Source organism: Natrix helvetica (genome assembly GCF_964273705.1).
Source record: "Natrix helvetica genome assembly, chromosome: 1".
Lineage (NCBI taxonomy): Eukaryota > Metazoa > Chordata > Lepidosauria > Squamata > Natricidae > Natrix > Natrix helvetica.
The window spans coordinates 95,385,625-95,412,591 of record NC_138548.1 but is presented as its reverse complement, the minus strand read 5'-3'; the positions used below and the strand labels follow the sequence as shown (position 1 = coordinate 95,412,591).

General features: G+C 39.2%; 1 protein-coding gene and 1 long non-coding RNA gene across 3 annotated transcripts in view; one reads left to right on the top strand and one right to left on the bottom strand.

Moving 5' to 3' along the window:
* Positions 1-20,221: 20,221 nt before the first annotated feature.
* On the top strand, positions 20,222-22,040 carry LOC309384752. The gene is made up of 2 exons (XR_014174112.1): positions 20,222-21,356; positions 21,726-22,040. It is a non-coding gene; the product is annotated as an uncharacterized lncRNA (long non-coding RNA).
* A 796-nt stretch (positions 22,041-22,836) lies between these two features.
* BBOX1 (gamma-butyrobetaine hydroxylase 1) overlaps positions 22,837-26,967 on the bottom strand; it is a 39,238-nt gene continuing 35,107 nt past the window's right edge. For both annotated transcript variants that reach the window (XM_081938334.1, XM_081938335.1), the window contains exons 7-9: positions 25,573-25,769; positions 24,316-24,482; positions 22,837-23,771 (exon numbers count right to left, since the gene is read on the bottom strand). In XM_081938334.1, the coding sequence (XP_081794460.1) occupies positions 23,605-23,771; positions 24,316-24,482; positions 25,573-25,769 (531 nt within the window). In that variant the 3' untranslated portion in view covers positions 22,837-23,604. The remainder of the gene's footprint in view (positions 23,772-24,315; positions 24,483-25,572; positions 25,770-26,967) is intronic.

Genomic DNA, 26,967 nt, shown 5'->3' with positions numbered 1-26,967 from the left:
TTTTGGAAGTGGCTAATGGATTAGATAACACCTCATCTCTTCCCTGTGTACACTTTCCCCCCTATTCCTTCCTCCTGGCCAATTTTATTTTAACCAAAATTTAAATTTAAATGTTCAATGTAAGATCTTTAATGATTATTTTAATGTTTTATATTGTATTTTAATTGAATAATTTTGAGTTGTCTGGAATTGCTTCTGGCAAGATGGGAAGCACGTAAGTTTAGTAATAAATAAATAAAATCTCTAGTATAGACACTTCATGTACTTTTACTGTAAGCACCACGTTGCTAACATGGAACAACACTTTCAATAATTTCTGTTTTACTTTGACTATCCTTGGTGGACAGAGCAATACCTGAATGATTAAAGTCAGATGATAACTGATAAAGTTATTTATTAGGGTTTTTATTGCCCTAAATCAGCCTACTGCAATCTGATAATGAAGAAAAGGGGAAAAAATAAAGGCACATACTTGAAAGACCAAAGCCAATTCAGTATTGGTAGTAAAGCCCTGTTGTCTTCTATTTCTGTTCTCTGACTCCAAATAAAGTCAGCAGTAACACAGCTTTAAGACAAATATCCACACTTGTTTGTTTATGTTGCTCTGTATCCATGTTAGGTTGTATTGGAAAGGAGAAACTAGCTTGTCTTCTTTCTTGTAAGATTCAGTTTGGATAATGTTATTGTCAGACCTGCTAAGCCAGTTCATATTTCACTGCCTGCTGAACAGTGAAATAATATATTCTATGAACTATGCATTCCTATTTGATAACTTGAGGCATTTCCATTGTGATCCTAAAGTCGCAACAAAAAAAGCATATCACATCAAGCTGCAAAGTTTGCAATACCATCTCACTTGCTTTTACAAATAAATGTTTTTATTAGTATTATTCAAAAAAGAATCTTATTAAAATTAGGCAGTCCTGCTTCAATGGAAAGAAAGAATCCCAGACCAACAGCTTCATTAGATACAACGCAAATGCTGTAGATGTTTTCATCAGGAAAGGTGGCAATTAAGACACAAGAAAAGGATGAATCAGAGCATTTAAAAAGATTAGGTCAGATGTTATGCACAGAAGGCCTATAGTTAAGAGTCTGCGAACACAGATTGCAGATATTGTTACTCACTGTGGGTCTAGGATCATAGTAGGTTCCATATTACCTGGAAGTTATTTTCCCTTTTGGGTAATGTTGTTTAACACTTTAGTTTAAGATTTCCTATTATTTATAAATTGGAACATGGTGGCTTGTGTAGTTAGGATTTTGGAGGTTAGCAAGCCCATGTTTGAGACCCAAGTGCTGCCATGAGACAGGGTAAGCTCCCGTCCTTTGCTCCACCTCCTGCGTGGGGACATGTAAGGACCTCCAACTGGGCGTCCCCAGGGCAACAGTGAGGTCACCTGCTAATCCTTTCAACTCAGAAATGCCTCAGTGCTTATGGCAAATTGCAATTTATAAATTTGTCTGAGGAAATACCAGTATTGTGCAATTTGTATTATCTGTGCTGGATGGACTCATTATCTGACTTTGCTCCTTTCCCAATTTGCACCAAACCAAGACATAACTATGCCATGGCAACATCTTATATCTCCTTATGATATAGCCTTTCTCAATCCCAATTTAGGAGTGAAACAGGCTTAAATCATCCCTATTGGTAATAAAGTAGTATTCTGTTATACTATATTATACTGTACTGTACTGTACAATATAATACTAATATCCTTGAGGAACATGATGAAGAACCATAACCAAGTCAATGTTTAGATAAAAGAAAGTTGAATCCAAGGCAGATATGTGATTTGAAAAAGGGTCTTGGGCAGGGGTTCCTAAACTTGGCAACTTTAAGACTTGTGGACTTTAACCATTGCTGGCTTTAACCATTGCTGGCTGGAGAATTCTGAGACTTGAAGTCCACAAGTCTTAAAGCTGCCAAGTTTGAAGACCTCTGGTCTTGGGCTTGACTGACTCCCCCTGGTTTGCTAGGAAGTATGGTGAGATTTTCAAGATCCTGTTACTGTAACCTTATAGCAAAAGTAGTATTAGCATTCATAACTTTAGTTTCCCTAGTTTGGTCTATCCTGAAGGGCTAACACATTTCGCCCCAACCTTTGCCAACTGCAGACAGTGTCAATCTATTCAACTCAATCATTATTTCTGAGAGAAGTCAGGTAACTAAAATGACTTGTGATGGAAGCACCAGAGGCAGCAGAACAAAGGAAACAGTGATAAGTGGATAATTGTGATGGAATGTGGTGAGGAGGTGGATTCCTGGGGGCGGGTACGCATTTGGGAGGATAAGAGGCAACTCAGCCTACATATTATTTGTGAGAGAAAGAAAGTGAAGACAGCTCCTCCTTATTACTTCACAGATTAGACTGTAGATGCAGATAGTAGAGTGCTCAGTCTGACAAGATTTTGTCTATAGGTGTGTAACAATAAACAAACGCTGCTTGGAAAAATTATGTTATTCTTGGTTTGGGGCCTTCAACTCAGCAGTGGAGAAAGATTCTTCACATAACATACAGTAGAGCCTTTGGTCATGAATGCTTCTGACCATGATCAAATCGGGTTCTGACCAAATAATTCACAACTTTTTTGTGTGTGGCCAATTTCCCCTTTCCCACCATTTTTTTTTTTTGTAAGCACCAAATTTCCAAAATTAGGTTCGGGTCACGACAGAATTGGTTTGTGACCAAAGTTATGGAACTATGGTTATGACCAGAGGTTCTACTGTATCTACTTCTGCCCCCATGTTGCGTACTGACACTTTTTATAAGCCATTTCATTATTCTTTGGGCTACCGTTTTTGTTGACATCTTATGAGACCTAGGAAGCACGTCAGTTCCATGGCAGCCCCTGCCTTAGGAAGAAGTTTGGCAGTCCCCATCATTTTAACTTTCCCAAAGGATCTGGCTTTTCTCCCAAATGCCATAAGGTATATGGTCAGATTGGTAGGATAAACTTTTTGTGGGCTGCATGGGAAACTTCCAACTGCGTTGTCAGGTCTTTTCTGTTTTAATGTTGTTGTTTTCATTGTAGACAGATATTGCTATATTTTTGGGTTGAGAGCTACCTAAAGTTTCATTCAAGATGCACAACAGTGTAAATGTTATATGCAGGATCGCATCCTGCCCCACACATCCCTACGACCAATTCGCTCACACAGAGAGGGTCTTCTCCGGGTGCCGTCCGCCAAACAGTGTCGGGGGGCGACACCCAGGAGCAGAGCCTTCTCTGTGATGGGCCCAGCCCTGTGGAATGACCTCCCCCGTGACATCAGGATTACTTCCGATCTCCGCTCCTTCCGTGTACAGCTGAAGACCCACCTCTTTCAATTATCCGGCCTGGCTCAATCGCAATCGTAATTTTCCCATTCCTCCTACTGTTTTTTAAATTGTTCTTAAATATTAATTTTATTGGGTTTTTACAATTGGGGTATTTTAAAGTAGATTTTTAACTGTCTATTGATGTAATTTGTTTCCTCCTCCGTGTATATGTATATGTGTTGTGTATGTATGTACGTTTGGTGTTGTTATGTATTTTATGTTATATGCTCCATTGTACGCCGCCCCGAGTCCTACTTGGAAAGGGAGCGGCTAATAAATCCAAATTTATTATTATTATTATTATTATAATACCTACATACATGCATATGTACTTTCTAGAAACACACAGTAAAAAGGGAGCTTGGGGTTGGTAGAATTACATTTGGCTTGCAGTTTGAGCCATAGATGTTCTTCAGTCTAATGTTGCTCTTACAAATCTTCCAGGTTTTTCCATTGCTCGGGATGTGACTGCCCAATGCAAGAAGAGAGAATTTTGGGAAAGGAATGCTGTGGTGAAGAGAAGCTCAGCTAACCAATTCCCTCAGCTATGAATGGCACAGAAGTTCTATTTATATATTTAATCTGGGAGCCTTATATTAGAAGATTAATTAATTTTATAAGCATTTTATCATCTAATGGGCTTTGCAGTTCAAATACAGTCTTGGGGATTTAAAGATTGCAATGGTAATACTACAGATATAATTGGTCCACCGAAAAAGAACCAAGCAACTTCCCAGAACTTATTTCTGGTTGAGAATGCTTAAATGTGTTCCTGAATTATTTGGCCCAATTATCAGATCTTACACTATTATGACAATAACATACAGCGAATATTCAAAAAGATGAAAGAGACAAATGGGTTGATCCTAAGCATAACACTTTGAAATAGATCTTACTGTTGCTTAACATTCTGTGCCTGTGACTTAGAGGGTAGGTTACTCTATTTGATCACAGTTTACCCTAGCTGTTGCTGCCAAATGAAATATTTTGCATGCTTGTTTTTAGGGCTAATGTCTATTTAGTTATACTTTATATTTACAATACTACTACTAATTGAAGCAGTATATTGGTTTGGGAAAATGGGAGAGGGAGACACAGAGACAGAGAGACAGAAAGAGAGAGAGAGAGAGAGGGAGGGAGGGAGGGAGAGAATAAGTAGGAAACTATAAATACGCTGTGCAGTGCTGTAATTGACGTGGTTGCCTTAATAGTTTAAAAGATGCTGTAGTCACAGTCCAATGTGTTCTGATAGAACTTTTTATAATCAATCTAAAACAGGCCTAGTAGTAACATACTTGATGCCTACTTTGGCTTATTTTTGCTTTTCCCATCCTTGGAATCAACCTCCAGAATTCTTAGAATGGTCACATTGCCTGGCGATTTCTGAGTGTTATAATCCACATGTCCACAGTATATTCAGTGTGTCTTGGATTCCTTGGGCAAGATATAGAAGGGAATTATTGATTTCAACCTATCTTAGAATAGTAACATACACCTTGAATTGGCAATGAGACAACATAGTTGGATTGCTTCTTAAAAAATACTGATTCATCAGATGCTGTGGTTAGGATTTAAAAAGCATTAAAGGAAAATGTCTGTTTGATGGAGAATTCCAGGTGGATTACAGCTAAGGCAGAAGTGGGTTGCTGCTGGTTCGGCCCGGATTGGCCTAACTGGTAGTAGCTGCGGCAGTAGGCTCCAGCCACCCACCCGGATGCTTTTGTACACGCACGTGTGGAAGCGTGTGCAAACTGGTAGTAAAAAGATTAGCAACCCATCTCTGAGCTAAGAGTTTGATTTTACGACTGCAATGTAGTGATTTGAAACTAAGATTTCCACTCTGATGGAATCTTGTGGGAAAAGACTTAGGAGACCTAAGTAGACCTGCAGCTGTAGTGAAGAGTCACTATACTCCTTAGTAGGCAGCATTGCCCAGCATCAAAGGAGATCTAGACATTAAATCATGATGAAATATGAAGGCAATATAAATGGGTGAAAGTTGGAGAAGACTACACAACACATTTGCCTTGTTGATGTGACATTTGTCAAGGGAAGTTTAGGTAAATCTTGCCTGAAGAAAAAGCCATTAAAAGATTATTTTCTGGAAAGATTTGTGGTAATAGGAGTAGTAGTCATGTATATACAAACTAACTGAAGATAACTGATTCTAATCTACTACCTGAGAAGAAAGCCACAATTCCTTTTTTTTAAATGAAAGATATTTGTTATTATTTGCCACCTACTCTAGGCAGCTTACAACAATAAAAAGAAATGAAGAGAGTGTAGACAGAACAGAGGTAAGATAATAGAACAATAAAATAAACAATGAAAAAAGATCACAATGAGAATACATCAATATCATCAGTCCATCAATCCAAATACATCAATCCATCAACCAAAAAGATGGACTGGTGAAGAGTAGAGATGGAAGGGAGATGGAATTTGTCATCAATCCAGCAGCCACCTCTGCCTGGAACTCCTCCATTTGGTTCCCAGGCCAACCAACAGAGACAGGTCTTCAGGTTCTTGTTGAAGAATAGGATGGGGATAGATCTTACCCTGGAAGGTAAGATGTTCCAAAGGGTGGGCGCTGCAGCAGAGAAAATTCTTCTGGATCCCAATAGCCAGAGTTCTTTGTAGGCCCTCTTTGCTAGCATGACTAGGATTTGGCTCATCTTAGTGGGACAAGGCTGTTCATCAGGTAGCCTGGACTAAGCCAGTAAGGGCCTAAAGGTCATAACCAACACGTTGAACCGCACTTTGATAGGGATCCTAGCTGTAAAACTGCTTCTCTTTAAAGGCACATTAGTGGCACTAAATCTTCCCTACCTCTACCATGCTGCTGGTCCACATAGCATGCTTTCTCACAATATCACTTCTGCTATGTAAGTTTCCCTCTTTTTAGAGAAAAAAACTTGGATTCCAAGAGTAAAACTTTAAAAAGCCAGATTTTGGATTGTCTATTCTTTGTGGTTAGTTCTTGTTGTTTTTATGACCCCATGGACAACATTCCTCCAGGCCTTCCAGTTCTCTACCATCCTCTGGAGTCCATTTAAGCTCACGCCGACTGCTTCAGTGATTCCATCCAGTCACCTCATTCTCTGTCGTCCCCTTCTTCTTTTGCCCACAATATTTCCCAGCATTAGGCTCTTTCCAGTGAGTCCTTCCTTTTCATTAGATGGTAAAAGTATTTGAGTATCATCTTCAGGATCTGGTCTTCTAAAGAGCAGGCAGGGTTGATCTCCTCTAGCTCAAATTGCAACAATCTGAAGAGAATTGAACATGCTATTAGCTATATTGAGGGTGGAAAAATTCCCAGATAATGTTTGTCTGATCTTAAAATAAAAGTTTATTTTTCATGTAACAGCAATATGAACTATTTTGTTATTACCTTTGCCAACACATATTTAAATGAGATGAGGAAGGGGAAAATATTTTTAGTTTCTATTTTAAAATGGGGATTTTATATATAAGTTTAAGTTTATTAGATTTATAGACCACCCCCTCTCCCCGAAGGGACTCGGGGCGGTGTACAGACATCTCAGTAAAAAAAACGTATACAAAAATAAATACCCTTAAATTCCCGTAAAATCGAATTAAACAATAGGCTGTACAAAGTGATAAAGATTAAAAACAACCTAAAAACTCACCCCTAAAAATTTAAAATACAGACTTGAGGGACTAAACTGGGATTAGGCCAGGCCAGCTAAATTGAACAGGTGGGTTATATGAACAAAATTAATTTTCCTAAATGATAACATGGTTAACTGAGCCATGAATAGTATGCATATAACCTGCAGTCTTGTGCTGGATAATGTTGGCAGTGATCAGATAGCTTCACAGCATATAAGTAAGTGCATTAATGCCCCCCAGTGGTTAAAAATATTCCTCTCATATTGCCAAGACCAGTGTGGAGGTGTAGATGTTTAAAGGAGGACTAATTTTGTCCACCATACAGTCCAATGGAATTGGTGTTTTGTGCAACTTAAGTGTCCTTAGACTGAAGACAGTTTGGCTTGGTATAAGGAGGAATGCTATTGAGAAGTCAGGAAATATAACTTTTTAAAAATCGAGGGCAAATTAATCTGGAAATAACAAAGAAGCAGGAGCTGTGGTGGCTCAGTAGTTAGAATGCAGTTTTGCAGGCTAACTCTGCCCACAGCCAGGAGTTCGATCCAGAGTCGAGTCAAGGTTGACTCAGGCTTCCATCCTTCTGAAGTCAGTAAAATGAGAACTCAGATTATTGGGTGCAATATGCCAATTCTGTAAACTGTTCAGAGAGTGCTGTAAAGCACTGTGAAGTGATATATAAGTCTAAGTGCTCTTGCTCTTGTTGTGTTTCCGTCTCAGTATTTATATATACACTAGCTGATAACCTGGCGTTGCCCGGGTATTTATAGATGTTGAAGCGTTTGTCTTTCCCGCCCTGTCTACAATCCTGGCACTTTGCCCAAAATCCATTAGGTGCTTCCCCATTGGTCCACTGGAGGGCAAATGCCATGGCTGGGTTTCTAGAGGAAGCTGCGAAGGAAGTGACATCACAAACAATTGCCACTCTAGGATGTCACACACACTCTCCTTAACAGCCCAGGCTCTCCTTTCTCCCTCCTATGACATCACAAACAATTGCTGCTCTAGGACGCCACACTCACTCTCCTTAATGAGCCAAGCATTCCAGAGTTATGCTGGCACACACACACACACACACACACACACACACACACTCCGGGATGTCTTACCCCCCGAGTATTTGTTTCTAGCGGGCAAGACATCTGTGTACCAGGTTTGGTTGAAATTGCTTGAGGTGTTCCAGCGTTATGCTGGAACGAACATACATACATACATACATACATACATACATACATACATACATACACACACACACATACATACATTCATACATACATACACATACATTCACATGTATGTATGTATGTATGTATGTATGTATGCATGTATGTATGTATGTTGGCTCTTAGGTGACCTTTTATTGGCAGGGTATTACTCAGGATGATTAGCTGATGAAAGCTTTTTATTACTTTGGTGTGCTAGAAAATGGTTCTGTACAAATAAAGTTCTATGCAGGTTATCCAAGATGCATCCAAGATACACGGGCATAGGAATTGTAGTCTAAAATAGGCAGGCTACCTGGCCCACCAACAAATGTTTTTGACTGCAACTTCCACGAATACATGACAGACGTTTATAGATATTGAAAATTGTTGAATACAGAAATGGTACCGGACTTCTTTACTAATGGAATATGTCCTTGAAGGCAACCCCCCCACCCCACCCTTATAATAAAGATGAGTATTAGAACTTTCAACCTTTGCTGTAATGAAGCAATTATTTTTGAGTCTTACCAGTAGTACTATTAGGCAAATTAAATTGCAGGCATGGTCTTCTCTTAGGCACATTTGAATTCTAGTTATTGTTGCTGCTTACATTTTCAACACTCAAGGACCTTAATCGGGGCTAACAGATTTTCAACCTCATACCAGACAAACAGGCAAAATTAAGCCTTAGTCAATTCCATGGGATTAGCACAGTCCAATTCCCAGTGGATTTAAATTACAGATTCTTAGGATAATTCTAACAACGACCTTGTTAAGAATCCTCCAGCCGTGCCTTTCATGGGAGGGATCAAGTCACCTGAAACAGGGTCACTGTTTCAGGTTTCTTATTGCATGAACAGATATCGATCTATCTGTGCATGCAATAAGAGTGGGGAAATAAGTAATTTGCACTGCTTATATTGCGACAGTGGTTGCTCCTGTTCTCAGATTATGCATCTTCCTATAGCAGGTCTTGAGGCAGCTCTTGTGCCACTTCATCTCCCAGAGTTCCTCTGAAAATCAGAGGGTTCTCCAGGATTCACACGTAGAGTCTGCCCAGGGACAATCCAATCCAGGGTTATCATCACATGCTCATTCATAGCAGTAATGTAGGTCTTGAGACATGTCCTAAATTCCTTCTGGAAGGTCTATCAAACACCAAGAATGGACCACTCAAATAGAGCCCTTATTTCTGTGGCCTCATCACTTAACAATTGGGGATTAATGTTACATTACAAATAGCCCCTTAGTTCCCTGCAGTGTTCTGTTTTGTAGCATAGGCTCATTCTTGTCTCAAAGAGTAGAGAACGCCACAAGTACATAATGAATGGATCTTGGTTTAATTAGAATTGAAAACATGGACTCTGGATATAAACAAGATGCTTTTTTTCTGGTTACACATGCAATCAGCAAGTAAACAAACTTGCAGATGAATGGCTTACTCTGATTATTTTCATGCTGTCTTAACAGCAAATCTTCTGGAATGGGAGCCCAGGTCAATAGATTCTGGCTTGGTAGAAAGCAGCATTGAGATGGCTCCTTCCCTATTCATTTTTATTCCACGGTGGGCCCTTATCATTCACATTTTGCACAGGAAGTCCTCAAAGAAAGCCCAGTAGCACATTTTTTTAAAAAATATGGAACATGCTCCTCATAGTAGTAAATTTTTGTCAGCTGGGTGTGATCATTTGTTCATCTAAAAGATCTCTGGATGTAGAACTTTCCTGGCAATCCCTGCTAGTTCATTTTTAACTCAGATGATAGCTTATTTACTCTATCTTGTCATGGCTGAGCTCACGACCAGGGCAAAGATTGCTGGAACAAATAAACATGCTTTTCCAGTTGATATACACTTTGAAATTAAATACATTTCTTCAGTCAAGCAAATATAATCTTTGGATGCAAGGAGATATTCTGCCCAGAAATCCTCTTTCTGGATTCGATTCTGTCCTATCGATGTAAATGTTGATATAGGGGAAACATCTAACATAATCAGACCTGCACAATCTCTATATCTATGTGATGCATTTACGACATCAGCAAACTCTTTGGTGAAATACTAATGAACAACAGTTGTGGTTTGAGAAAAAAGACCACAGGGGTTCTAATTTCAACCTAATTTCTATTCTGCCATTCATATTGTTCCATATTATTCAGAAAAGATTTTTATCATGGAATTTTGGACTCTTCCTTATTACCATATTCTGCATTATCTTTTCAACATCCACTATTACTATTTTTAAAAAAACTCTCTCTTCTTCCTATTGTGTTCTTGATTTGTAGTCTACTTCAATGTACTTGACAATCTTCTATATATACAAAAATGGCTTTCTCTGTGTGTGTGTGTGTTCCAGCATAACTCTGGAAGGCCTCGAGCAATTTCAGCCAAACTTGGTACACAGATGACTTACACTCTGGAAACAAATACTGTGGGGGGTAAAACACCGCTAACACCCCTTGGGATGTGTGTTCTGTTAAGCTACAGCCTCTTATGCCTTAAAACGGCTTCTATTGTACTGTCATAAAATGGCTTCTATTGTACAGCGCAGTGGAGTTGCCATGGTAATGGCTTCAAGGGGGCTCCCTCATGGATCAGCCAGCAAAACAAGGTGGTTTCTTTGATGCTTCTGGGGGCACAAGGAAAACATTTGTAACTAATGTAATTGTCGCCAAAATCAGGGCTTTCCTGTCTAATACAGCATTAGGATAAATAAATACCTGGGCAACACCGGGTTATCAGCTAGTATCATATAAATTAGTTGGAGGCATAGACATCAATTTGCAGAAAAAGTAATCAAAGCTATCAAAGGTAGTAGTAGTAGTAGTAGTAGTAGTAATAAAAATAACAGCATCAGCAGCAATAATATATAATGAATATATTTCTATTAAAAAGATGTATTAAATCTATAAAATGTAAGATTATAATAGATTAGCATTTAAAGGTACTCCAAGTTTCTTCATAGATTTTAATTAAGTAGCAAATTAAGACAGTAATGAGCAAATGAGCATTTCTAATCATTTTTCACCACTCTGCCAAATAATTAAGGTAATTTTCTATTTAGAAATCTATCAAAAAGGATTAAATTCCCGTTATCTTGGCTGCTTTAAAACTCATTTTCCTTCTCATATGGAAGATGACTAAATTACAATGTGATTAAAATTTAAATGAAATGACTCATTCACCTATTTACTAAAATAGTTGAAGCTTCCAGTGTATCATAATTTGCAGCTTTAACAAAGATATAGTAAGAACTCAGTATTCCTGAAATATACACTAATGTTTGGGTGTCTTTTCACATTGAATGAAGGTAGTTTTTAGGAGCCTGTTGAATATATCCTATTCCAATCAAATGACTTCAGCATCCCAAGTGTAGGGCTGTCTAAAGCAGGGGTCTCCAACCTTGGCAACTTTAAGCCTGGGGAATTCTGGGAGTTGAAGTCCGCCAGGCTTAAAGTTGCCAAGGTTGGAGACCCCTGGTCGAAAGCATACCTGTCTATAGTTGAAAAAAGCTAAAAGTTTAAGACAACACGACTGACTTGTGAAGATTAACTCTCATCCGAAAGACCTCTTGATCTTCAGAAGGGGGTGGTGACACTCCACCCTAGAAAACAAAGCACGTGAATTCCTAACCTTAGGTCTTGTTAATTTGGATAAGGTATTAATTTTACAAGGGCATTCTGTCAGCTAGATTGCGTCATATCCCTTGATAGAAATTGAATCTCAGGTCCCCAAGAGATTAAATTACTGATTCTGTCATGTGTCCTAAATGAAAACACATTGAGGATACAAAAGCAAGTTCATGCGCAAGGTACCTTTCCTGAACATTTGTGGTAATAATAATATTATAGGTGCTAAAGATTAAACTCTTCTTAACCTGTAACTGCACAACTGGGGGACCTCCGGGGTTTCCTGTTACTGCTTACCTAACAATAATGGATTGCTAGTTATAGTTCAATCACATTTGGAGGGCCACTATTTCTCTATCTCCGAGTTCATGTGATGCTTAGCTGGAATCCTACCCTATAGTGAAAAGTGTGGGAGTGATAACATCTGTCAATCGTATTATTATTAAACTGAGCTCTAAAAGCACAAAGAATTAGGAATATTTCATTTCATTTCATCATTTCATTTATTCGATTTATAAACCGCCCCCTCTCCCCGAGGGGACTCGGGGCGGTGTACAGACAGGAATAAAATACACTATAGACAACAAAAGTACAAAATCACAGAAAAAACAAATTAAACAAAAAGTCTGTACAATGATCATGAAATAAGCTAATAATTAAAACCAATTAAAATACCCCAAAATTTAAAATTTAAAATACCAGCCAGGAGGGTCGGGGAATAAGTTATGATTATGATTATGCTTGTGATTGGGCCAGGCCAGCTAATTGGAACAGGTGGGTCTTGAGTTTCTTACGGAAGGAGCGGAGATCAGCAATGATTCTAATATCGGGGGGGAGGTTGTTCCAGAGGGTTGGGCCCGTCACAGAGAAGGCCCTACTCCTGGGCACCGCCCGCCGGCATTTGACTACAAGGCTTGTACAAATGCAGAGGTTTGGTACAGTGGTGGTATTCAGCCAGTTAGGGCAGGTTCAGGTGAACTGGTAGTGGCGAACTGTGGGCGCCCACCTACCCCAGCTCTATGCCATCCTATTTAGCCATGTTTTCTAAGCCGAGCGCATGCGTGCAAGCCGCACGTGTGAGTAAAACGCATGCGTGGAAGGCACATGTTCACAGTTTTGGTGCATGGCGAACTGGTAAAATTATGTGAAACTCACCTCTGGTTTGGCATTTTACAAAAATGGTGAATTGTTTGGATTCATATTGAAAAATGCTACCTTGGCAATGGCAGCAAACAGGGTATCCGTTTGCCTCTTTTCTGATACATCACATTTGGAGGCCACAGCAGCATTTAAATATTGACTTTTCAGACTTCAGTTTAACATCTTGTTCTTCTCACAAAGCTCAAATATTGTTAGGTAGGGTAAAAGGGTCGTTTCTGTTGACCTTTTAGCTGAATACCCGTGTTTTTAAAGAGCAATGGTCAACACTTCTTCTGCGTGTGCAAACAATGTTGTTTGTTGACACAGTGTTAGCATTGGTATGAGAGGACTGGTGGCCAGTATTGACATACTTCCATTGGCAAGAAAAATACCAACCCGTAGATAACATTTCACAAGAAAATAGCATTAATAGAAAGGAGGTCTATTTAGGACAGCCACATATGTGACAACATTCACAACTCCCAGTAAAATAATGCCATCAAATTATGTGCACAGATTAAATATAAAAGCAGTGGGAGGGATACAGCCCAATATTTGTTACTTGTCTGAAAGAAAAAGAAGGATTGATGTACTCCTCCACTTTAAAAAAAATTGGGATAGCTCATTATGTGTTTGTTTGTTTTCTTTTTTGCATTAAGACCGATTTGTATCAAATGGATAGGGTATCCATCTGATATACATCCCAACTTCTTTGTGAGGCTCAACTGGGAGATTGGGTTTGCAGTTCTTCAGTCTCGAGGGGAGTCCATGGGAAGCTTTATCCTATGGAATCAATTTTACAACGGTAAATATCAGAATTTACAGTTCAATTGGAATCTAAATTGAATGGGATGTTGTGTTTCTTTTATGTATATGGATGCTAGTATATTGCAGCTCCTGTTTATTGTAAGCAATCTCTAGATCATATTACCCAATGATCAGTATTGTGAAATCACTGTGGTCTTACAAGGGATCAAAGTCTTTTATAGGAACAATATATATTTGGGCCTTGACTTCTAGAATTTTCAGCAGTAACTTTCACACATCTGGGAGAATATAGGCCAAGAAAGACTGGAATAAACCAATACAATTACCTGCTCCTTGTTTTGCAGAAGGAAGGGCAATAGAAGGAGAGAGAGAGCCAAAGAGTTTCATCTACTAAAATCTATTTTATTGCTGTGGTATCTACTTTTTTAATAATATGAAGTGCTAACAAGTTGCCATAAAATCCAAGCTATTATTTTTGGGTGGCAAAAAATCTATACTCACTGATGACATCAGATTGCCCAAATCTGGTAGTTATGGAATATTATTTCAGCCAATTAAAGTTACTCAAATATTTGCCGTTTGTACACTGTGCATGATTTCCATAACAAGCCACTAGATGGAAACCCTGCTTCACTACTTTACAATTACAGCAACCATGAATGTGGGGTTTCATTGACGACAAATTATTTGAAGTACAAATCAAGATTTTCACTTTCTTGGCCCAGTCCCCAGTGGATAAATTATGCAAAGAAATAATTCTGAATTGCCATTGTCAATTATTTGTATTGAAATAAATAAAGGATTGTTAGAATAAGTGGTTGCTTAAACACTGAAGTATCTCTTTTTTATTTATTGAATAACAAAATGAATCTGACAAATAAGTCACTTGATCATAAATAATTTGATCAAGTCTGCTAGATTGCTTGTCCTGGATTTCTGAAGGGACTTGTTTTAGGTATCAGGGGTAGAAAGATAAAAGAGCTGAAGATATGTATATTGGTTTCAGCCATCATCCTTGCTATTATTTATGGAAAGAAAAGCAGGATCCTGAAAATTGGCTATGAAGATGGTATTTTGGGGAAAATTTTGGATTCCTGGATCATAGTTCATATCACTTCTAGAAAGGATTCCTAGGCAGGTGCAGGAGGTATCTCAAAAGGGCAGGGGAAATGCCCTTGTTAACCTCAACAGGAGGGTTTTAAACTAAACCAGAAGGAAGAAGACAGAAACAGACTCTGGTAAAGAAGTGATTGCATTCACAATACAGCTCCAGGTAATAATTAAGGAGGCACATACAAGAGTAGATAATCATAAATGTCTACCTGGTTGTTGTGGACCGCCAGTGGCCAGCAGAGCTGACAACAGATTGGGACAGTGAGGAGGCTGGTGAGGAACATGGGCCAGTCCTGGAGTAGGCTCTGATGAGGGCTCTGTGTCGGAGGCAGAGATTGGGCCAGAACCGTATGCCAGTTGTCAGAGTCAGACAGTGGTGAGGCAGATTTAACAGCTGGAGCCTGTTCCCAGTGTGCACAGGCACAGAATTGCCAGATGAAGGGAACAACTAAAGAATAGGGGTCGACTTGGGAGTAAGGCCAGGTGATGAATGATCCCTCCCAGAGGAAATAAAAGAGGAGAGAAAGGAGAGTGGAGTTTGCAGGAGACAATTAGTTCACTAATTGGTTTGTGACTCTCTGAGACGCCTTGCCAAGTTCGGCAGACATCAGCCTGTCAGCTCTCCAAGCCAGATAAGCTCTGTGACTGTAAATCCTCTTCTGAAAGACTTTGCCGGCTGTGAATAAGCAGAATTCGCAGTAAATTAATAAAAGAGGTTTTTGCTGGGACAAGGAGTTTGTTTCATGCTCTTGGGGAGCCTTGGTCAAGACATTGGTAGACCATTATCAAATGACATCCAAATAATTCTAATACCACTAGGTGATGGAATTCTCTTGCAAGCTATACTGGGAATGGAGTCCACCCATAGCTTTAAATGGACAATAATTTTCTTCCAAGTAGATGAATGACATTTTATTTAGTAAATCGTGCCTTTCTTCTCCTGAAATTCTTTGAATGATTGCCTAAATCAGGGGTGTCAAACTCATGTCATCAGGGTGGCATCACATGATGCATCCCAACTTTTTCCCCCTTCCCTAAACTGGGCATGGGCGTGGCCAGCATATGATGCATCTGGCCCGTGGGGTGCGTGATTGACAGTCCTGGTCTAAACTTTCTCTCTCTGCTTTTATGTTTAATCTAGGATCTGTATATGATGTAAATTTGAAAGGAAATGGGTTTTGCAAAAAGGTAATAATCCAACTGGTTAATCAATCCCAAACCAGATTTTACCGATTCATAGATACATGAAACAAAATGATTCTTAGAAAGTCTTAAAAAGTTAGTGGGGGAAAGGTTATGTCCAAAGAACTGAACCTGAAAATTCTAGTTTCAGTTTCAGAAAATACAGGTGGCATGCGAAGCCATTTGTCAAGGCACGCAAGGTGCTGCTTTCAGCTGGCCAGCGCGCATGCGCGCTGGCCAGTTGAGTTCACCCATTTTTAAAGCCATTTTTCGTCCTCCCCAGGCTCCAGAGGCTTTATAGAAGCCTGGGGAGGGCGAAAAGAGTCCCCCGCCCCCCCCGGAGGCCCTCATGAGCTTCCCTGAAGCCTCTGGAGCACAAAAAAACCGGCCCTACAGGCAAAACGAAATTCTGGAACTGACTTCCTGTTTGCTCGGAGAGTGGTTTTACTGCTCTGGAGGCTTCAGGGAAGCCTCCTGAAGGTCCCTGAAGCCTCCGGAGGGCTTCCGGGGGGGGGAGGCTGTTTTTGCCCTCCCCATGCTCCTATAAAGCCTTTGGAGCCTGGGGAGGGCAAAAAAAGCATGCAAAAATGGGGGGTAGTGCCTCTAGTGCATGCATGCGCACTGGGGGACCGCTCATTGCATTATGGTTGCGGCACACCTGCACACGATCCCCCTGCGCTCCCCCCTTATGGCACACAAGCCAAAAAATGTTCGCCATCGCTGGTCTGTATTCTCAAATGAACCTGAACATTTCAATTCAGAATTACTGAATGGCTGATAAGTTTTTATTGCAGAACTTGCTTTCAGTGGAACCATAAGCTGAACAGATTTCATTTAAACATTGTACATTTTTGCAGGATAAAAATGGGTTTCACAATGCGAATTTGTTGGCATGGATGTTCTGCTTTGATAAAAAGCTAAATTAATGATGTTAACAGGAAGAGGTTTACACAGAATGTGTAGGAAGTTAAAACCCACCCCTCTCCTAAAAAAATGAAATACTGTATTTTCCAGCATATAAGGCAACTGGGTGTATAAGACGATCCCCTACTTTTCCTGTTAAAATACAGGGGTTGGTCTATAATCACCGTATAAGACTACCCCTCTTCCAAGGCACACCAAATAGCCAATCAGCCTCCATTTTATTTCCAGCGCCTTTCTCCCAGCTTGGAACTGAACCAGGTGGTTTTTCCTTCCAATACTCCCCTCCCCCAAACTGGGCCCCAGATGAGTTGGGTTGGCTTCTTCTAGCGACAGGGGTAAGAGGGTGGGAACAGGCTTCAGTCCATTGCAGGCCGAATATCCGAGACCCTCATCGCTGCTTTGAAAGCAAAGGTGGCTCCGGGCCACCTTTCGTACCTAAAGGGCTTTTCCTAGCGCTTCGGAGAGAGAAGTCACTGCAAGCATCCACCCTGCCCAGCAACTCTCCCCACTGCCTCAGCTGATGGAGGAAAAAGGCAGGGAGCCGAAGGAAACGCTGGGATGTGGATACCCCCCGCTCCCACCAAACAGAGGGTTTCCTCGCTCGAGGAGAAGTGAACAGCCCACAAACCGCCAAGGCTACAAGCATTGCCTGTATTATAGGGCTTCCCAGGCTACTAGACCGGATTCTGTCTCCTTTATGCCCAAAAAACAGAAAATATAAGGTGCTATGCCGGCTTTTTTTTATTTTTGAAAGCTCCCCTAACCCTCCGCCTCTTTCCAGAGTCAAAAGGTTGTCAAAAGGTTGCAAACATTGATCACACGACCTTGGGACACAGCAATCATCATAAGTTTGAACCAGTTGCCAAGCATCTGAATTTTGATCCCCTGACCATGGGGGATGCTACAAAGGTTGTAACTCTGAAAAAAGTGGTCAGAAGTCATTTTTTTCCAGTGAGGATGTAAGTTTGAATGGCCCCTAAAGGAACCGTTGTAAGTGGAAGCCTACCTGTACCTTCCAGCTGTATTGTGTCGCGCAGGTCCCAAAAGCAGATCAGGAAAGGCTGTTTTGATTACCTATGGAATTCCACTATAGGAGAAAGTTCAGCTGGTTCCTTTTTAATCCCTGGCCCAGCTTTCCTTGCCTATTATTTCAGTCACCAAACTTTTAATGCGAAGACAGGCCCGTACAGACACCAACGTCGCGCAACACACGAGACCAACTGCTAAATGAACGTGATTAAGACAGAGGGCTGTACGGGGGCACATGCACGTGTCTGCCTGCATTGGAATTTCAGTGCAGGAGCTACACACACACACACACACACACACACACACACACACACACACACTCTGCGGATGGAATTGCAGCACAATCCCACATGAAGCAACCGAGGCTCTGGTGTCACCTTGGTCAGTTCCCTTCCGAGCCTCATTAGCAAGTGAGAAAGGGCCCAGCCGGGGGGGAGGAGGGACACATTTAAGTCCTACGCTTTCTAAGGAAGGGCCCCCTTCTACTGCGCCCCTCTCTGGGGCCACGAGCACCCCATTTTCCCTGCTGGGCCCCCGCAAAGAGGACAGGGGTGGCAAAGCACAAGGGGGACCACCAGCAGCGAAGCGCTCCGAGCCAGCACCAGCTGCCAGCCCATCAGCTTCTCCGCCTGCTAGCAGCAGCGCGACAGCCCAGCCAAGCGGGGAGGCGGTGCTTGGGTCCCCAAGGCGCAGGGCAGGTTGGCAGGGGCGATGGAGCTTAGGAGGAGTAAATGGTGAGCTAAGAAAGGTGGCCAGTTCTCCCCCCCCCCACAAACAACCTCATTTCAATGAACATGTTTTTAATCAACGTCAATATCATTCTTTTATTTTTTTATACACCGGTTGATGGTTTCGTTTTGGTTTTTTGGTATGGCCTTTCTTATACTTGGCGTATTAAGACGACCCCTGATTTTTGAAATATTTTTTGGGGGTTAAAAAGTCATCTTATATGCCGGAAAATACAGTATCCTGGGAAATACTAAAAAGGCAAAATATTCTATTTCCCTAGATGTGAAAAAGGAGAAACAGGTTTTTAAAGGCAAAGTAGCTCCCTGCAGATTCCGGCCACCCCCACCTTTCTCAATGAGCCATTAAAATCTGATCTAGTTTATTCTACATAACAAAGGTAGGATTAGCCTTCTACAGAAACTCACAAGGCACCTGGGAAAATTACATCAGCCAACAAGGCAACCAAACGTGGACTCAAAGCACAGCCTAAGAGTTGCCCCTGCATGGCCCCATGGAACTCTGACAACCAATCAAAATACAAGATCAAGATCAAAGGGCAGGGCGGCATAAAACCAGGGACTTTCAGCATCTCGCTCTCTTTTTTCTCTTCATCCAACATCTTGAAGCATGTAATCCCCCTTTTCTGTTCATGAGCTCAAGCCATGTAATCTTGTCCACCATTAAACCATCTTTCCAAGCAGCCTCCATGTTTCCAGTGTCTTTTCCCCCACTTGGAACTGAACCCAGAGGGACATTTCTTCCAATAAATGTTAACAGACTTTGTTTTGGAAACCATATCTCAGTGTGTTCAGATATACACCTCCAGAACAGAAATATATGAATTGACATGCTATTCCAGAAACTTTAAAGGAATATACCTGTTCTTGACCTTTGGAAGGACTAAGCCCAAGAATCTTTGTACGGCTAATATGTGTTTTGTGATTTCCATTTACTCTCTGGATATGGTGTGCCTGTGTCTTCTTGTAGACTTTTCCAAGATGAAGAATTATCATTATTATTTGCAGAATTCAAAACAATTTATATTTGTATGATACTACCGGGTTCTTATGATTGTTCAGAAGTTAAGTACCAAGTAGTACCATGAAACGTACTTGGGGGAAAGTGCTTAAGATGGCAGTCTTCTTGAGAGAGACACTGAAAATATAGGCAATAAATATAATGCAAATATATTGCAAAAATATAACCCAGCACTAAGCAGAGAAAGAGTAGAAATGATAGATTTTATATTGTACGTAGCTGAAAAAAAGGGTAGTCAGGTTTCTAGTGACAAGTTATCCAGCTCAGTGTGGATCAGTTAATTTGCATTAAGTATGTGCAAACTTTCCAGATGATTGTGATGGAAGCAGATGACTGCAGACGTCAACGTGGGAATAAATATACTATGTTGTATAATTTTAGTAACTTCAAGGAAATCTTGTCAGTTGTCTGAACACTCCACACGGATATGTTCCACATTAGAATACATAAGCTACTTACAGATCCCTGACTTAATAGTAATGTATTGTGTACAATCATCTTGCAGTTTCATTTATAAATTGTAACAGCATTTAATTACTGGGATAGTCTCCTCTCCCTACCGGATCCCCGATTTGTCCAGTGGTGCCTCCTGGAGGCAATGAATTTCTCCACTCCTTGTTGCAGCAACTGGATTACTATTTTATCCAATCATATGCTTACCTTACTTACCTAATGAGAAGGAAGGACTCACTGGAAAAGAGCTTAACGCTGGGAAAGATTGAGGGCGAAAGAAAAGAGGATGAGGTCGCTGGCTGGAGTCACTGAAGCAGCCAGTGTGAGCTTAAGTGGACTCCAGAAGATGCTGGAGGACAGGAAGGACGTTGTTAATGGGGTCGTGATGGGTCGGACACGACTTTGCAACTAACAACAAATGCTTACCTTTGCTTTTACTCTGGAATTTTTTTTTTCAAACTATGCAAAAAATAATCTATTATTTGAAAACAGGGTATCAAATGTTTGAAATTTGTTTACATTCATCACAGTATAAAATTGCCCCTTGATATACAGGTCATAAAACCAAAAATTAATATGAATATTATCTGGAGGTGGACGCAGCTAGAGAGTGCTGATTTCTCAATATCCCATATAATATGTGCTTCTACTCTTGCTCCAAAGAGATTACAGAACATTTTATCCATTATTTATTGTATTGCTCTATTTCTCCTTCAGCACCGGGAAAATTTCAGGATCCCTTCTTGGTAAGAAAATAATTTTGGGCTGATACATATAAAATTGAATACCTAATGAATTTAGATTAGAAGAGTGTGCTACAGAAATTAGTAAACTTTGCATGAGCTGCTGCTAAACAGAGACAATATTTTATCAAAAGTTCCTAAGACTAATATTATATTTGCTACCATAATACTGCTTTGTTGGGTTTTTTAAAACTGATTTTTACATATTTTAATCTTTTTATTAATATTTTGTGCATGTTTCATCTTATTTGTTACAACCAATGGTCAAAACAATAAATGTAACTGAATTGGGGGAATAAATGACAGTTCAATAAAAAGTCAAGACACTCCCACTTGCTGCAAGTCAAGAGGAAAAAAAGCACCATTAAAATTAATAATAGCAACAGTATGCACTGGAGACTCTTTACTATTATGTAAGATCTACTCTTGTGCAAAAGAAATTCGTCTTAGTTCTTTTAAGTAGAATATTAGAACTACTACCGACTACCGATATTAGAACTACTACCGACTTCCGCTCCTTCCGACAAAAACTTAAGATTCACCTGTTCCAATTAGCCGGCCTGGCCCATCTATAGTTCCATTCTTACCTCCTGACGGATATTTTTATCTGGGATAGTTTTTAGGGTTAATGTATTTTAAATTTTTAAAATTTTATTCTAACTTAAACTAAATTTGTACAGTGAATTATTGTTACCTCCTCCACCCCTATATTTATTTTATGTTTATACTATGTATATTTATTGTTTTATTGTTTTAATATGACTGTACACCGCCCCGAGTCCCTTCTGAGAGAGGGGCGGTCTAGAAATTGAATAAAGTTAAAGTTAAGTCATTTTGAAAAATAGTCAAGACACTATTTCATTTCATATGATATCATTAGAAAGAACCAGAATTAAAATAATTCATACATTGTGCTAAGCTCAGTATGTTGTGCACAGTTGATTCTTCCAAGAATTTGTTGTCATTCTATGATATAAAATTTTAGGAGCTGTAAAAAGCATACACTTAATTTCATTATAATTTTCATGATACGTATTTTTGTATGAATATATTCATTTAGCAAAACTTCATGATGTTTAAAGTTTCCCTAGCTTGTTTCACATGAGTTTTAACTTTTCATTTGCAAAATAAAATGTGTTGGTCTACATAAGAAAAAAAAGAGGTAAGGTGTCCCCACGGGTCTACATATTACTCTATAGTTGTGACCAACTTTAAGGGGACAGTACTCATCTCCCTTTCTTAAGCCAAAGAGCCAGCATTGTTCAGAGACAATGTGATCATGTGGCTAACATGACATCACACCTCAGGACAGTGTGTTCAGTGAAACATGGAACATTGCTACTTTCCTGCATGCTTATATGCATTACTTATTCATCTACTTGCATATGCATGCGTTCAACCTGCTGGGTTGGTGGGAGCTGAGACAAGTGATGGGAGCTCACTCTGTCTCATAGCACTCGGAGCTCGAACTGCCGAGCTGTCGATTTTTAACGATCCTAACCACTGAGCCACTGCGTCCCATGTTGGTGTTCATAAGGCACACAAATATAAGAACAACATACTGTAACTTCGAAAACTGGAACAAAAAATCTTGGTTTTGTTAATTATTGTTTTGGTTTGTGCCTATGAGTCAGTTTATACTCCACAAACATGTCCGGGAGACAACTATTAACTTTTAAGACTGTGAAAAGAAAATAACCTGATTTCAGAGGATTAATAGCAATGGACTTCTCACTTCATAAAGAGAACTTCCCATTCCACCTCTGATTTCTTTTTAACTATACTGTACAGCCTATCACTTAATTTGTTTTATGGGTATTTAAAAATTATTTAATTTTGTATATTGTTTTATTGCGGTCTGTACACCACCCCGAGTCCCTTTGGGGAGAGGGGGCGGTCTATAAATTTAATAAAATTAAATTAATTAATCTCCTGTCCTCAATGCATATGCCTCCAAAATGGACAGGACTTTGTTAAAGGTTTTCAACATTACATGCTATTCTTGGTTTTTGTTAGTCTATTCTTCAAAATTCTTTGGAAAACTTGGAAGTTGCTCAGACTCTAATTAGCAAGAAAGGGCAAACTATGTTTTCTCACAGTACAAATAGTCCTCAATTTATGATTGCAATTAAGCACAGAATTACGGTTAAAAGTCATGCCAGTTGTTAAGCAGGTCATCACATCATCAATTCATTTTTACATTTTATACAATGGTCATTAAGCAAATCACCATGATTGTTAAGTGGATCCACCACAGTTGTTAAGCAAATGCCAAGGTCGTTAAGTGAACCAATTGTCTGCAAAGAATGATTTTTGCTGCAAATTGGAGATAAGCATCAGTTCCAGGCAAATATATTGTAAATTGTGATCACATGCCTGCAGAATGCTTTAAATGACTGCAAATGTGAGCAGGTTGCTGAGCACTCAAAATATATTCACATGGGAGGGGAGCCAGGTTAACAGTCCTTTTTTTTCTGTGTGTCATAACTCTGAACGGTTACTAACCAATCAGACATACGTTGAGGACTACCTGTAAGAGCCCATGTTATTCTTTGTTTAAGAGATCATCTACATATTCAACAGGATAGACAACACCTAGCTTATTCAGGAATGCCCTGAATAAACTGGGAATATATCAGGTTCACTTTCCTTTATGGAAAAAAAATCCAATCCTAAGAGTTCTCCTTGGGGCAAGCTTCAAAGGCATTGTCTCCTCAGAACATTCTTTTGTAAGATTCGGAGCCTTGACATTACTACATCCCAGTCTGCGTAGGCTCCTTCAAGATGACGGGATATTTCTGCTCTTGCCTGATAACTCTGCCGACCGTGAAGTAAACGCCAATTATCAAATACCACTATGTCACCTAGAAAGAAGACAAATAATTATTTTAAAATAAAATCTGTGGTAAATACGTCTATACTAATTAAGGATATGATGGAGCAGAAAGGCTTACTGATACAATAATTGGAACTACTGAAGCCAGTAGTTCTCTAAAGACATCTGATTAAAATCTGATGATTGCACTGGTATGCAGTTTTCTTGACAATTTTTTCAAAAGTAGTTTGTTGCTGCTTTTTTCTGAGATTTTTTAAATAACTTCTATACTATATTTAGCGGGTGTCCCCAAACCCCGGTCCGCGGACTGCCACCCCAGTCCTTGGACAAAAACCAGGCCACACAAATATGGGATATAGCCAGCATATGAAAAAGTGCCCCTTCTGCTCTGTGGAAAAATCTCTCTCCACAGGACCGGTCTCTGGTGCCCAAAAGATTGGGGGCTACTGGCCTACAGCATTTAAGTACTCTCAAAAACTAAAGACGTTTTTGTACATTTCTTCCTATTTCTACTGAAAGAGACTTTTAAATCAACTGGGGGAAAAAAAGATTACCGTTTCATCCAAGCCTACCTGGCTTCATTTTGTATGAATATTTATAATCCGTGCTATTTAGGAGACCAACATAGTCCTTGAGAGCAGCATAAAATGGCTTTACTTTTTCAGCAGGTATGTCAAATATTGTATCTCTGGTTGCATTGTTAAAATTGATACGAATCACTTGGCCCTTTTCATCTACACTGTGGAGAAATGAGAGAACAATTCAGGTTATCTTCAAATGCTTCAACAGTTTTACGTATACCAGAAGAATCACTGGTATAAGAATCAAGACCAGTGATTCTTCATTCACTGGTATTTTAAATGGGTTACGGTTATAAATCTTATAATGAATAATCTATGAAACTTACAATGAATTAACTGCTATATGGCAAATAACTGAGAATCTGACTGGTTCGTTTTATTAAGGCAAATAAATTTCCCCAAATTTCCTTATAAATTTGAGATTAGGGAAAAGTTAAACACGAAAGCAAAACTGTCAGAGATAAGTCTTTTGTTTTAAATTGTGAGGCTTCATCATGGTTTACACAACTATCTGTTTAGTGTGGCATTGGATTTCTATCACCTCTTTTAATACGAAGAATGTCTTAACTGAAAAAAAAAGATCCTATAAAATGAATGTAAGAGAAATTAAATCAACCATTTTCCCATTATAAAGCTTCCTCCACCCAGCAGTACTTAATGCTTTGCTGAGGGCTGTATTAACAAAAAACCAAAATTACATGCAGATAAAATTTCAAAAATGCAATAATATAATACAGGGGTGTCAAACTCATGGCATCACATTGTCGTCCCGTGACGTATCGCGACTTCCCCCCTCCTCTAAAACCGGAGTGAGCGTGTCCAGTGCGTGACGCATCCTGCCTGTGCACGCGGGTTTCACACCTCTGATAATATAATAATGTAATGTAATATTGTATCATATAATTCTATATAATATATACATATACATACTTACATAAGTACATGTGTATATATTATATGGATGTGGCTATATATATCCATCATCTCTCTCTCTCTCTCTCAATATGATAATATGAACAGTACACACATTTTTAAAAAGCTGATATATATTCCTGTCCACAAGGTGGCAGGCATAGCCTTAACACTTTTTATTTTGTCCAATAAAACTGACTATTCAGGGTTTCACCAGAGAGATAGATGGCCATATAAATGTGCTAAATAAATAAAGCAAAAAGATACTTTGGCTTACAACTCAGGAATAAGACAGCATCAGATTAAAAATATACCATATAATCCAATGTTACCTACTCTATAATTCTTTGTTTGGCTTGCATGGCAAAATCACAGTAATCAACTCCAGTGTCTGTGAAATCTACAAATGTAGAGGTCAAGATTTTGAAGGCAGAAGGATTTTGCTCCTTAAACTTATTGGCTACATGAAATCCATCCACAACTTCACTTTCCCCTCCAGTAGAAGTTTGTTTTATACAATGCAGAAATTGAATCTGGAACAAATTAATAACAGGTTATTATTATTAGTCCAGCATTATGCTCTACACTTATGTTTTATATCATCAATGTCTTTAGAAGTTTCCTTACTATATAACATGAGATGGTTTAATTCTTTAAAAATCCCAAACCTAGAAACATAGAAACTGTAAAGATTGCTTGCAAAACTTTTTGTTTAAAACTATGTTTTAAAAAATTCTTACAAGCATTTGAAAGTAATATCCTGGTGTGATTCTTGGCGGAAATTAGAATATAAACTTTCTTTTTTTTCCCATTTGAAAATTTCCCCTTGATTGCCATACCATATGTACTTGTACCACCTCTAAATGAATTTTCAAGGTAATTCCCGAATCTGAAAAAAGACATCTATTTAATAGCACACAATCTGCTTAATTCATCAAAAGTAAGATACCACAGAAGGCCTTGAGCAAAAATTTCCTACAACACACAGACCACATTAATCTCCCCATCTTTGCAGATACAGCAAGAATAGCAGAAATATGGGCAGCATTCGAAGTTCAGAAGGTTATTAAAATACTGAACAGAATTATGTATACATTTTCTCCACTGAAACACCATAGGTTTTCCCCCATGACTCCATCTGAGAAATTTTAAGCATTTCTTTGCAATACACTGTATAGTTATTACAGCAACAGATGCATTTTGAGCTGAACGTAATTTAGTACATGGTTGATTTAAAATGAATATGCAGAAAATAACTTGGAATCAGTGTAAACCTCACCAGAATTGATATTCACAAAGGCCAATTTGCACCATTTGGAGCCTCTTATAAATTTAAATAGAATGATTATACTGAATAAGGGCTCTGACTGCTGCATGTGGTAGGTGGAACCCTTTTCACATTTCACTGTTTTCTATTAGGAGAGTTAAATTATGATAACTTTGCATTGCTTTAGAATCTTCTTAATGCAATGTTGCAGCGCCCTACCGTTTTTCACTTTTATATAACACATGAACAGGTTTGTCAGCTAAAAATTCATAGCATGTGACATAAATAACACAATAGATAACACAATATTACAAACTGTGTGCATCTGTGACTACACCTGAGCTGATTAAAATGGATTTGAGAAATACTAACCTCAAACAATACAGTATAGTGCTCTCCTGATGCTTTGGTCTTATCAGCCCTATAACTATGGTGAACTGCAAAATATTGCAGCTGTTGTAAAA